Below are 13,123 nucleotides of genomic sequence, written 5' to 3' on the forward strand. Positions count from 1 at the left end.
TCTCTTTCTCTCTCGCTCTTTCTCTCTCTTTCTCTCTCTTTCTCTCTCTTTTTCTTTTTCTATCTCTTTTTCTTTTTCTATCTCTTTTTCTTTTTCTCTCTCTTTTTCTTTCTCTCTCTTTTTCTTTTTCTCTCTCTCTCTCTCTCTCTCTCTCTCTTTCTCTCTCTCTCTTTCTCTCTTTCTCTCTTTCTCTCTTTCTCTCTTTCTCTCTTTCTCTCTTTCTCTCTTTCTCTCTTTCTCTCTTTCTCTCTTTCTCTCTTTCTCTCTTTCTCTCTCTTTCTTTCTCTCTCTCTCTTTCTTTTTCTCTCTCTCTTTCTCTCTCTCTGTGTATCCCTCTGGAAGGACCTTTGGGAATCTTCCCATCTTCTATCTTAAGAATCCTCTTGAGGAAGTTCAGTCACTCAAACTCCTGGATCCCATTTTCAGCCATAATCTTTCTTTGGGAAACTACATTTCAATGTTAGCCTCCAAAGCCAGTCGCCGACTGGGCATCCTCCGTTGTGTAAAGTCCTTTCTTGGCACACCTGAACTCCTATCCACCTGCAAGGCTTTAATCAGCAACTTGATGGAGTACTGCTCCCCCCTTTGGGCTGTTGAGCCGGCCTCAGCTTGACGACGTGTAAACCAAGGCCTTCAAGATTATTGGAATGTCCCACACTGAAGCCGAGTCTTTGGGTTTCTTACTCTCCAATTGCAGATAGGTTGGTGGTCTCTGTCTTCTACCTCCTCCTTTTTTGGTATTTCACTCCTCTGTCCTCTCTGTGCTTTGTCTCCCCACTCACCCCCCCCCCCCTATATATTTCTGTAGCTCACATCAACCTCCTGGTGATCCAGGATCACATCTCAACTCCACTCATTTGTTCCTCTTTTTTTTCCTGCCTGTGGAATCGACTTCCTCTTTCTGCTGTTCCTTTTGTTCTGTTGCACCCTGATCTGTTCAGTGTTCTTGCTCTTCCACGAGCTTTGACTGTGTCGTCTGCACACACAAAAAAAAATTGTAATCTTTTATCAATTTTGAATCCGTACAATTTATATTTTGCACTTTTTATATTTGAATTGCACATGTTATGATCTTGTGCCTTTTGTTTAAGTTCTGGCCTTTGGATTGTTTACACTAATTTTGATTTTGATGTTTGTGGTACCAAATATTCTTCCTCCTCCAATTGTTTGCTTTTCTTATGAACATGGAAGCATTCGACATGTTTGAGCAAACGAAGAACACTGACGGCCTGTTGTTATTTTCTTGCGATTTGCTTATTCAAATTACACACCTGGATTGTCAGGTGCAAAAGTTATTTTTTTTTTGTTTGTTTCTTTTTTGACTGTTTGTTGAAGAATGTAGAATTATAAATCCAAGAAAAGTTTGTGTATAAACCACTTTTTTTTAATTTGCTGTATCATTGAAGATCTTGTTTGGGGATTTTGAATATTATTTGCTTTTGCATTCTGTGAGTTTTTCCATTTAAACTTACCCAACAGGAATTGTATGTACACAAAGGACATGATTACTTTTAATTGGCTAATTTTCTTCCTTTCTAATAATAACTGCGACTGAAAGAGAAAGCAAGGAAGGCAAGTGTAGTATCATATAGAATGTGAAAATATTATTTTAAGGGATTTTTTTTTATCACAGAAGCAGTCCATCCATCCATTGTGACCATACACTGTGCAGAGCGTTGGTGCTGCCTAAGCAGTCTCCTTGGCTATTGGACACAATCCTGGACGGGTCGCCACTCAGACACAGGATACCGGCAAGCTGGCACTCATTTTGCCGACCTCAGAAGGATGACAGGCAGAGTTCACCTCACATGGTATTAATTCAACAGCTGAGCAGGGTTTGAACTCAGGATCGTAGGATCCCAAGCCCACCACCCTAACCATTAAGTCAACACCAGGCATCTACAGAAGCAATAGAGTGCTGTTTGTCAAACCATTCCTTTGATCTTGCAAAGTCACCATTTTCCTCATCGGAACTTCCTTTAAAAAATGAAAACGAGCATTTTTGCACACCAGCAGTCTCTGTATATGTACAACTGTTATTTACTGATCTAACATCAATTCAGATAATCTATAGTGTAATACGCTAAGGGGGTTAGGTTACTTGGTGTGCTTATCTCCTTCGGTGCACTGCTGTCAACCTTCTGTGTTGGTATCAGATTCGTCGACAGTTTTTTTTTTTAACATTACCCACGTTAATTTAGCAGGGTTTGAGAGAGAGAGTCTGTCAATTTTTCTTGGTGAAAGTCACCACCATCTTGCTGCTCCAAAGCTATTGTCACATTGTTGTACCAGCTGTAACGTGGTTTTCTGCCAATGTACATCTGGAAAAACTGGTTGTGTGTGTGTGTGATGGTCAGCCAATTGAGCAATAACTGCTTGATGTATACTACTAATCGATACCTCTTCGGGTCTTGAATTGGGGAGTGATGGGGGCTGGCAGGATAGCCTCGAGTTATTTGCACTCACTTCTGAGCTGTCTAGCTTGGGTTAAAATGTCGGCATGGTTATAAACTGTCGTCCTGGTGTTTCATAGGTCGGGTGATGCATCAGTGTGTGTTCCGTCCCTCAGCTGGATTTTAAACTGACGTCCCTTTTGCCAGAATTATTAGTTGGACGTTAAAGATCCCACAATGTCTTTCGTGAAAAGTGGGCGAGCTATCGTCGGCACCATGAACAAATGGCTTCTCCAACCTGCAGAGAACACTGCATCAGCGGCAAAGCTGCGGCAAACCACTGCACCCAGCAAATTATGCTCCATGCCACCATGTGCTGCATAAGAAAACAAGAATGACCGCGCTGTGGTCACAACCCACGACAAAATCCGGAAACGGGCCGATTGGAAAATGCGAATTTGAAGCTCTCTTAAAAGTTGAACAGTGCGATTGGGAAACATACATTTACTGCGCTATTAAAAGATTTAACTCGACACTGCTCATCCACGTCAGCCTCTGCCACCGTTATATCAGAACGAGCTGATTTGTCACACAGTCACGGATGTTTAACCCCAACATAGGTCCCTTCAAAGAATACATAACACTTATTTTCGGTATACATGCATGGGCTTGATTAAACCTTACCATTAAGTTTATTCGACATATGATTAGATTTTTTTATGGTCCCTCATCGTGATATACACTCGAACCAAACAAAACCAATGGAAATCTAATGCTGAAAACCCGGGCATTGTATAATCCGCAGAGGCCTACAGGCCTAATGTGTTAGGCCCACCAGAAAAACCAAGATGGTGGCCATATCATTTTGTCTTGGTGCCATGGTGGGTGGAGTCAAGCGATCAATATGGGTTTGGTCCGGCAGCTGTCCGACCAATGGGTGCACATTTCAAAAATCGACCCCCAACAACAACAACAACAGCAATCTGAAGCTCTTGTAAACCTGTGACATTTGACAGGTGAAAAGAAGGGGACTGATGTGGACATATTTAACAGGTTTCTTTGTTACCATGGTGATTTAATTTTGCCTGAAGCCATGGAATGATGGATTACTTTTTATTGATTTTCTTTTGAACATAGCTTGCTTGCTTGTTTGAAAATCTCGGCATGTTGGCTATGTCCACTCCATAGTTTAGCAAGCCAACAAAAATATTATTGATTTTCTTGTGAAAAATTGCAATTGATTACTCGGCGTCCATATCACGCTCTTTCTACATTGTTTTTGGTGTCAAGAGCAAGTCAGTGGTGTAAGATACAGTGTAATTTTTTATGATAGCGAACGTAGTGAGCTACATACTCAATGCGTGCACATGAGAGAATAGGAAACAACAACAACAACAACAACAACAATACCCTGGCAATTTGGAATCCGTGTCGTCGGCTATGACCCTTTTGCTTCTGGTTTTTTGTCATGGGGAATGATGCATCCCGGGAGATAAAGGCATCGTCGGAGACATGAAAGACCTAAATATCAGACATGGTGTATATTTCCTCCACTGATTTTAATAAAGATATCTCCCGCATCATCAAAAAATAATTTTCAATCGTGATTTACATTATTTGATCGCTGATCCCGAATCCAGGCCGAAGTAACCGGAAATTGCGGCATCGAATGTAAGAAGAATTCTACGTTCGCTTCTAGGCTTTGCCTATTCCATATTATACTGGTATATGAAATAATAGTGATCATTTTGGTGATCAAGGTTGGAAAAGGATTGTGCTGAATAAGAACCAATACTAATTACTAATTATTACTAATTAATGCTAATTACTAATTCTTAAATCGTTTAATGGTTTCTTTCATGAGATAGTGTGTACAATAAGACATTGGCCTTGCACTGGGCTTGCATACCTAATGATGGATGGTGAGCCAATATCTAAAAGGCAACTAATTTCTACAAAGAAATGCATGTACGTTTCAACATTTTAAACACCTTGTACTTCACCTTGAAACGATCTTTGAAGTTATTATGAGCCTTAATGCTTTATTGTCGAAGACATGTCAATGATGTATCCTGTGTCCATTTAATTAATCATTGGGCAGAAGTTTTGCTAACTTGAAGTGACCACGGCTATTTATCGGGGCAAACTTGTTGAGTGTCCTAATAGTCTGTGATCTTCATACTAAAATATGCCATTTGATGTCTAATGTCTGTCTGGATCTTTTTTTTTGACCGTGATACATTCAGTCGTTACTTAGCCAATCTCAACCAAACTTTACAGGAGGACTAAGGGTCACAAGATGGAGGTTGTAATGACTTCATTTCCCCCCTCCTCAAGGGAGTGTTCTGCCTTGAGTGAAGTCTGTCTCAAGATGTATATCCATGTTAAGATAGCTGATGGTGGTGTTTTTACAAGGCCGCTTCGAATCACAAAAGTAATAACAACACTAATGACCATAGCCTAATATTAATATTCTTAGAAAACGGTATTAATACGAATAATATCTCCTATAAACAAGGAGTTTTTTCCTGATTGGACAAATGCCATGTTAACGTGTGCAAATAGCTTATCGTGGCGTTTTGTGGAAAAATCCTTCCTGGAAGGAAAAACGATTATATACTACAAATACACATGATTACATTTTAAAACAGTCACTACTGTTGTTTAACACAAAACTGACCAGGAGGAAACCTGGGGTGTATTAAATTACCAAGCAGCTCGGTTAGCACTTGCCAAGCCAGCCATTCATAAATCAGCGGTTTTGAACGGAGTGCTTACTTGAATGTTTAAGCATCTTGGCATGTGCTCAACAAGAAACTGGGTAATTGAACAGACCCCTGACATTCTTGAGGCTTGAGCCAAGATCGACATTAATCGATATACTCCAGAGAGGATAATAACATGACCCTTCCTGCCACTCCTGTCGGGAACGGTTGTACAAGTTTGTGAAATATGTATAAAAAATAAAAAATCTCTTGGATTGGACAACTTCATGAATGAATCGGCAAATCATTTTGCAACAAACACAATGGAGGATCAAGAGAGGCATTGTGGGTAAACCAACAAAGTGAAGGAATTATTGGTAATCTGAAAGCACGTATTGGAAGCATGCGTAGTTGTAATATGTTGTGACATCAAGGTAAATGAACAACTGCCAAGAAAATCCTGCAATGGCACTTTTCTCATCACTTTTCTTATGTCCCTCACGTTCGTCGTCACTCACGTTACAAACTTTTTAAGTGTGTAATATAAAAGAATCCATAAGCTCAACAGCGAAATTAAATTTCTTATAATGTACGACACAACAAATAGAAGGAAAACAATCTGAATACCATGAATGACCCCGATGTTGAATGAAAGCTGATGACCAAATTATGTTGATATTTGTTCTGCGAGGATTTTATGAAAATTATGTACGTTAAGACTGTACTGCACCAGAAGGTCCCAAAAGTGAAAACAGAAATCGAATAGAACTTCAGATAGCCTCGTGAGGTGGCGTGGAAGGCGATGGAAGCCTTCCCTCGGTGCAATGCATTCAGCACAGACCGAGGATGCAAATGTTGATGCAACTGAGTATGATCAACCTTAGCAACTGCGAAAAGTGAAAACAACTTAAATTGAACTTAAAAAAAAAATAAACGCGTGAGGCCGAGTGGAAGCCAATGGATTTCAACGACGCCAATGAAATCAAACAGCAACCGCTACCCACGTACATTACACGACGTGCAAACGGTATAAAATGTGATGTTTACAAACTTTATGACAACCGAGTGTTAATCAACCTCAGTGACTGCGAAAAGTGAAAACAGAATTTAAATCGAACTAAAAAAAAGCACAATTTGAAAACCCCTATTGACAGAGTCAAGCGTCGGGGTGAAAAGAACACGATCCTAGTTCAGCATTGGTGCATTCAGAAGATAGATGAAAAGCATTATCTTTGGTCAGTCGTGTTGCAGACAAAATACCAATAAAATATCTAGCACTGCAGGGAAAGTTTGGTGAAAGTTATAAAATAACCCTTTTCTCACAAAATGTGAACATCTGTGTTGTCAATACATTATACAATTTATCTTATAACACTTCAATGTTGGCAGGGAATTGGGCTCCTGTATTGTTGCCATTAGTAGGGAAAAAAAATGTGGAATATAATTGCGGGCATTCAAAATGTACATTTTTTTTTTATTTTTTTTTTATTTTTTTCTCCCTAAATTTTAATTATTATTCATGTGAAACTTCTTTATTTGTTACCCTCAAGTACACACTATGCAATGCAAACTTTAAATAATCACATTTGGATATTTGATTTTTAATTTTATTCATTTTAGCTCGCCTGTTCGAAGAACAGAGAGCTATAGCGATACCCCCGGCGTGAGCGTGACCGTGAAAATGTTAATTTTTTTTGGATTACGGAAAAACTCCTTGACGGATTTCGACGAAACTTGGTGGGGGGATTAGGTATGGTCCAAGGATCATGCCATTAGATTTTGGACTTGGTCCCCCCCCCCCAAAATATTGTTCGAGAATTATTTTTTTTTGCATTTCTACATGTTTTAAGTGATTTCCAACCCCCCCCCCCCCCAAAAAAAAATTGTTAGAGAAAACTTTTCTTTTTTTGCATTTCTACATGTTTTAAGTGATTTCCAACCCCCACCCCCAAAATAAATTGTTGGAGAAAAAAACAATTTTTTGCAATTTTTTTTTTTCAACAATTTCGATTTCTTTTTTTTGCATTTCTGCATGTTTTACGTGATTTCCAACCCCCCCCCCCCAAAAAAAAATGTTGGAGAAAAGAACTATAACTGTCAGCACTGTTGACATCATATTTAATGAATAAGATATAAGGTTCACTTGAGTGACCCAGCAGTATTGGCGGCAGAGGTTTTGCACTCTCCCGAGTGCTCCCCCTCTAGTTACTGATTACAATATACTAATACATATATTGCTTTAAAATTATTTGGATCAGACTTCACTGCAATGCTTTAAAAAAAAATTATTAGACTAGTCTTTTAAAAACGATTAATGTATAAACAGGCGAGCATTAGGTGGCTTTGACACCAACTCTGGTTTTTAAAGGCACGTCCCAATTTCCATGGAATGACCCCAAATTGAATAACAGTGCTGCCAGCCGCTGAATGATGAGGAGACTGAGCTACCCTGACAGCCATATTGATGTGTTGAGGATCTCCATTTGTATGAATAACCTGCTCCAAGAGCATATTATTACCAAACCACTCAGGTCTATGGCTTGGGCATTGAGATGCTCGGTTATGGAGGATGGTATAACTGGGCTATTTTTCTCTTTGCAGTTCAAGCCAATATTTCTGAACACCATTGATCCATCAAACCCCATGGCTAAACTGCAACGTGCAGCCAATAGTCAGAAGTGCATTCGTGCTGGTGGAAAGCACAATGATCTCGATGATGTTGGCAAGGACGTTTACCATCACACTTTCTTCGAGATGCTTGGCTCCTGGTCATTTGGTGATTACTTTAAGGTTTGTGCCACTTTGATTTTCTAAATAAGTGATGCAATTCCAGTAGTCGTCTTGTTGGTGTAGTTTTAATTCTTCGTTCTTCCAATGCTGCAAGTATGTAGATGTCTGCTCGAGTCATAGGAGACTTGTGTGCTCTTTTGGCAGGTCCCTTAGATTATTGGATTTAGTAAAATAGGGTCCACTTGGTGAAACAAGGTTGAAGATGTAATTTATTTATCTTTTCGTTGGAAGTGCAACTGTTGTGAAGTTTCGAGATAAAGTGCCGAGATAAAGTTCCTTTCAAAGTTTTCACCTTTAGTTGCCTTTAGCCTGGAATTAAATTGCATTAAATCAGACTTTTCCCACCTTCATTATTCAGCATAACCCACAACTTCCAAGTCAAAAACAAATTCCACAAATTTCAGGAAATTAATCAAAAATGCAAAACTAGAATTTCTTGGTTGGATTAGTGCCCAGCATCCGCCTGAGTTAATACTTGATGGAAGCACTTTTGACAGCAATTACAGCTGAGTTTGTTGGGATAGTTTTCTACCAACTTTGCACACCTTGATTGGGTAATATTTGCCCATTCTTTTGTACAAAACTGTTCAACATCAGTCGAGTTGCGTGGGGAGCATTGATGGACAGCGATCTTCAAGTCATGCCACAGATATTTGATTGGATTTAGGTTGGGGCTCTGACTGAGAACTCAAGGACATTGATATTTTTGTTCCTTAGCCACTCCAGTGTAGCTTTGGCTGTGTGCTTCACTTCATCATGTTGCTGAAAGGTGGACTTCCGATATCCCAATTTCAGCTTTTTTGCAGAGGGCAGAAGGTTTTCCTCTCAGATTTTTATGTATTTTGCTCTATCCATTTCCCTTCTATCCTGACAAGTGCCCCAGTCCCAGTTTATGAGAAACATCCCAATAACATGATGCTGCCACCACCATGCTTCACAGTAGGGGTGGTGTTCTTTGGGTAGTATGCTGTGTTGTGTTTGCTCCAAATGCAACGTTTTGCATTTTGGCCAAAAGGTTTATTCCATTCAGGCTGTTTTGGTTTCATCAGACCACAAAACTCTTTTCCCCATGGCTTCAAAATCTCCAGAGTGGCTTTTTTCATACCTCAAATCAGACTCAAGGTGGGCTTTTTTGAGGAATGGCTTCCTCCTTGCCACCCTACCATACAGGCCAGACTTGTAGAAAGCTTGGGACATTGTCACATGTACACAGTGACCAATCTTTACCATAAAGGCATGTGGCTCTTTCAAAGTTGCCATTGGTCTATTGGTGGTACCTCTGATCAGTCTCCTTGCTTGGTCATCCATTTTGGATGGAGGGCCTGATCTAGGCATGGTCTTGGTGGTGCCATACACCTTCCACTTCTTAATGATTGTCTTGACTGTGCTCCAAGGAATATACAAGGCCTTTGATATATGTATATATATATATATATATATATATATATATATATATATATATTTTTTTTTTATACCCATCCCCTGATCTGCACCTTTCCACAACTTTATCTTGGAGGTCATTTGAAAGCTCCTTGGTGTTCATGGTTGAGTCTTTGCTGTGAAATGCACTACCCAGCAGAAAAAACCTACAGGAACAGCTGATTTTATTCTGATATAATCAGAATCACAACAATTTAACCCAGTTGGATTTAAACAATTAACTTGGTGTGTGATTTTGAAGTTGATTGGTTACACCTGAGCTCATTTACAATTGCTATTATAAAGGGGGGGGGTGGTGGTGGACACTTATCAACCAATATATTGTTGTGTTTCTAGAATCGTGGGGAGGCCATTACGGATGGAGTGGCTCAGGTTACTTGGTGGACTCACCGGAATTGCAGGCCGTCAAATACCAATAACGTTATGACGCGACAGGTTGCTATACAACCGCGAATGCCAATAAGTCGACCCTGTGACTAAGGGTCCTCCGTCTAATAAACTGTTCACTTCAGGGTCACGTGACTTCATTACCTGGGAACATGCTCTCGATACAGGTCAGGTCAGGTGTGGTAGCATGCGCCAGAGCAGCACATTACTGCGTCCACTTTCCGTCGGTTCTTTTGTACAAAACTGTTCAAGCTCAGTCGAGTTACATCCACTTCAGGCGCCTTCGTGTGGCCATCCCCCAGGCAGATGCCTGGCCCATCCCCATCTCCTTGAGATGCTGATCAACCAGCTGCAACCATGAGGCACGTGGTTGGCCTGTTGGCCTCCTCCACTCACAAGGGTCCCTCGCTGAGAGAATCTGGTGAGCAGGATCAGCGTCGGGAAAACAAGCCACATGTCCATACAGCCGCAGCTGACACTCACAGACTATACAGGTAACAAATCCCATTTGAGTCTCTCAGCAACGAACCGCTCATTGAACACAAAGTCCGACCAGCGATAGCCAAGGATCCTCCAAAGAGACCTGGTACCAAAAAAATTGAGTCTCCGTCTCAGATCCCTGGTCACAGTTTCAAGTCTCACATCCATAGAGCAAGACTGGAAGCACCAAGGACCAGAAGACTCAGACTTTTGTCCTCCCGCACAGGTACTGACAGCGCCACACCCCACGATCTAGTGAATTCATGACTCCCCAAGCTGGACACAGACGTCTGTTGACCTCTGGCTCACAGCCCGCAGTCGTGAATATCACTGCCAAGGTAAATTAATCTCTCTGCAACCTTAACATCCTCACCACAAACAGGTACAAACAGGATAGCAGCATCCAAGATGTCATTGAAAGCCTGGATCTTAGTTTTGACCCAGGAAACGCGTAATCCCAGCAGCTGCGACTCCTCACTCAGCACCTCGAGGGCCCTCAAAAGGATATCTAGAGTCTCCACAAAGATGACCGCATCATCTGTGAAATCAAGGTCAGAGATCTTGACATTCCCAAACGATGCACCGCATCTTGATCTCTCCGACATCCTCCCTAGAATCCAGTCCATACAAGTGCTGAAAAGTGTGGGGGCCAGTACACACCCCTGACGAACTCCAGTAACAACTGGAAGTAAGTGAGTGATGCTGTCACCACATCTCACAGCACTCTCAGTACCAGAGTATAGTTCAGACATCAGATCGATCAGTTTTGGTGGCACCCCAGGAAGACCAAGAATCCTCCAGAGGGCATCCCGATTCACTGAAAACACTTTACAGAGATGAACATGGGCTGCAAGAAGCCCCTACCAAAACTATCGTCTGCGTTCGGTGAGGACGTGCAAGTTGCACCTGAAGTTGAAGTGCAAGTTGCACATGTTGCACCTGAAGTGCAAGGATACGGTCAATCGTTGACCTCTTTGGTGTAAAGCCTGACTGCTCTGGACACAGGTGCTCAAGCAGATGGTGGCGAACACTATCGAGAATTATCCAAGCAAAGACCTTGTCCGGCACTGAGAGCAGCGTCACCCCTCGGTAGTTGTTGCGGTCTTGGCGATCACCCTTCCCTTTCCAGAGAGGGACAACAAGGCCCTTCTTCCAGTCAGTTGGGATGATGCCTGTGTTCCAGGCGGAGCACAGAACTGCAAGCAACGACATGAGTACAGCATTTCCACCAGCCTTGAGAAGTTCAGCATGGATGCCACAGATCCCTGGAGATTTACCCCCATTTCAACTGGTTCACCGCAGCCTTTGTTTCCACATTTGAAGGTGGACCACAGTGGCTTGGAGGGTCAGTAATAGGGGTTGTAACACCCCTGTCATCCAACTCGACAGCTGGTGGATCAGCCTGGTACAACCGCTCAAAGTAGCCGGCCCACCGGGCCTTCAGCCTGGTGTTGGCTTCGTGGTTAGGGTGGCGGCTTGGGATCCTAGGGTCCTGAGTTCAAGCCCCGTTGGCCACTGAATTAAAATACACCAGGAGGTTGACTCAGCCTGTCATCCTCCCGAGGTTGGCAAAATGAGTACCAGTGTACTGTTATCGGGATGCTGCATCAGCGGCATAGCCGCGTCTCAACCAATGATGCAACCAGCAGCCACAGGCTGCACTAGAGAGAGACAGACAGACAGAGACAGAGACCGAGCCTTCGCTTCGGGTTCCTCTCTCAAGAACGCACAACCCTCTGCTCAAACTGCAGTACACCGAGGGACGGGTTTGGACTAATGCAATGCGCAATTTCCCCTGTAAGGAGGATGAGAATCACTTGGCCCCAGGTGATGCTCTACCTCCTCACAGATTAAACGCACATGAGCCTCCTCGCACATAAGTCCACCCTTGGTGCACATACAGTTTTATGCCTCAGCTCTACCCCCTCAGCCTGGCTCTGCAGCTCTGGCAAATGGTATACAGTGTCCCTTGAGATACAAAATTTTTCTTCACCCTCCGGTGAGTTCCAAAACGTCTACCAGCAACATCAAGGACGGTGGTCTTGAAGGCACTCCACAACTCTTCAGGATCCCCCAAAGCACCCACACATGCCAAATCTCCACTCAGCCTGTTCGCAAACTCCTCAGCTACCCTCTCATCCTTGAGCTTGCCAACATCCAGCCCAGGCTGGGATGGTGCCATTCTCCTGGATTTAAAGTACAACTTCAGTGTTCCAACAACAAGCCGGTGGTCAGTATTGAGGAACTGAGCACTCTGGTTGACCCTTGTTTTCTGGATCATCATCCAACGAGCACATGGTCAATCTCCTTTGCCACACCGCCAGCGTTGGAATACCAAGTCCAGCGATGAGCTTGTGGGCGCTGAAACCATGAACCAGCCACCCTAAGTCCATGACCTCTTGCAAAGTGAAGGAACTTAGTGTTATTCTGGTTCACAGTTCCAGACCCATGGGGACTAACACACACCTCAAAACCATCCCTATCAGTTCCAGTCGATGCATTGAAATCCCCTAAGATTAGAAGAGTATCTCGCCTGGGTTACTGATCAACCACAGACTCGAGCGTGGCATAGAATGCGTCCTTCACGGTGAGATCACTCGCCTCAGTCAGAGCATATACAGAGACCAGGGAAATGACACCTAAGGAGTGATGAATCCTTAGTCTCATAATACGCTTGTTGACCGGTGTTACCTCAATTATCATTGGAGTCACCTTATTGGACACAACTACAGCAACTCCTTGGGTATGGTAACCATCAGAGCGACCAGACCAATAGTAGGTGTCACCACCCGCCATGATCTCACCGCAGTCTGGTCTCCGAACCTCAGAGAGTGCTGCAATACCGATGTCTAAACGCTTGAGCTCAGATGATAACAGACAAGTGATCATCCTCTCTTAGGGATAGGTCATTCCAGCCACCCACCCAAA

The 13,123-nt window shown here is 42.6% G+C and overlaps 1 protein-coding gene across 3 annotated transcripts in view; it reads left to right on the forward strand.

Annotated features, from left to right (window-relative positions):
- The window catches only part of AARS1 (alanyl-tRNA synthetase 1), a 143,419-nt gene that overhangs the window by 32,337 nt on the left and 97,959 nt on the right, over positions 1–13,123 (forward strand). For all 3 annotated transcript variants that reach the window (XM_085847472.1, XM_085847474.1, XM_085847471.1), the window contains exon 3: positions 7,700–7,888. In XM_085847472.1, coding sequence (XP_085703598.1) covers positions 7,700–7,888 — 189 coding nt within the window. The remainder of the gene's footprint in view (positions 1–7,699; positions 7,889–13,123) is intronic.

The sequence above is a fragment of the Eptatretus burgeri genome, chromosome 11, assembly GCF_056783735.1.
Source record: "Eptatretus burgeri isolate ZD-2024b chromosome 11, Ebu_testis_v1, whole genome shotgun sequence".
Lineage (NCBI taxonomy): Eukaryota > Metazoa > Chordata > Myxini > Myxiniformes > Myxinidae > Eptatretus > Eptatretus burgeri.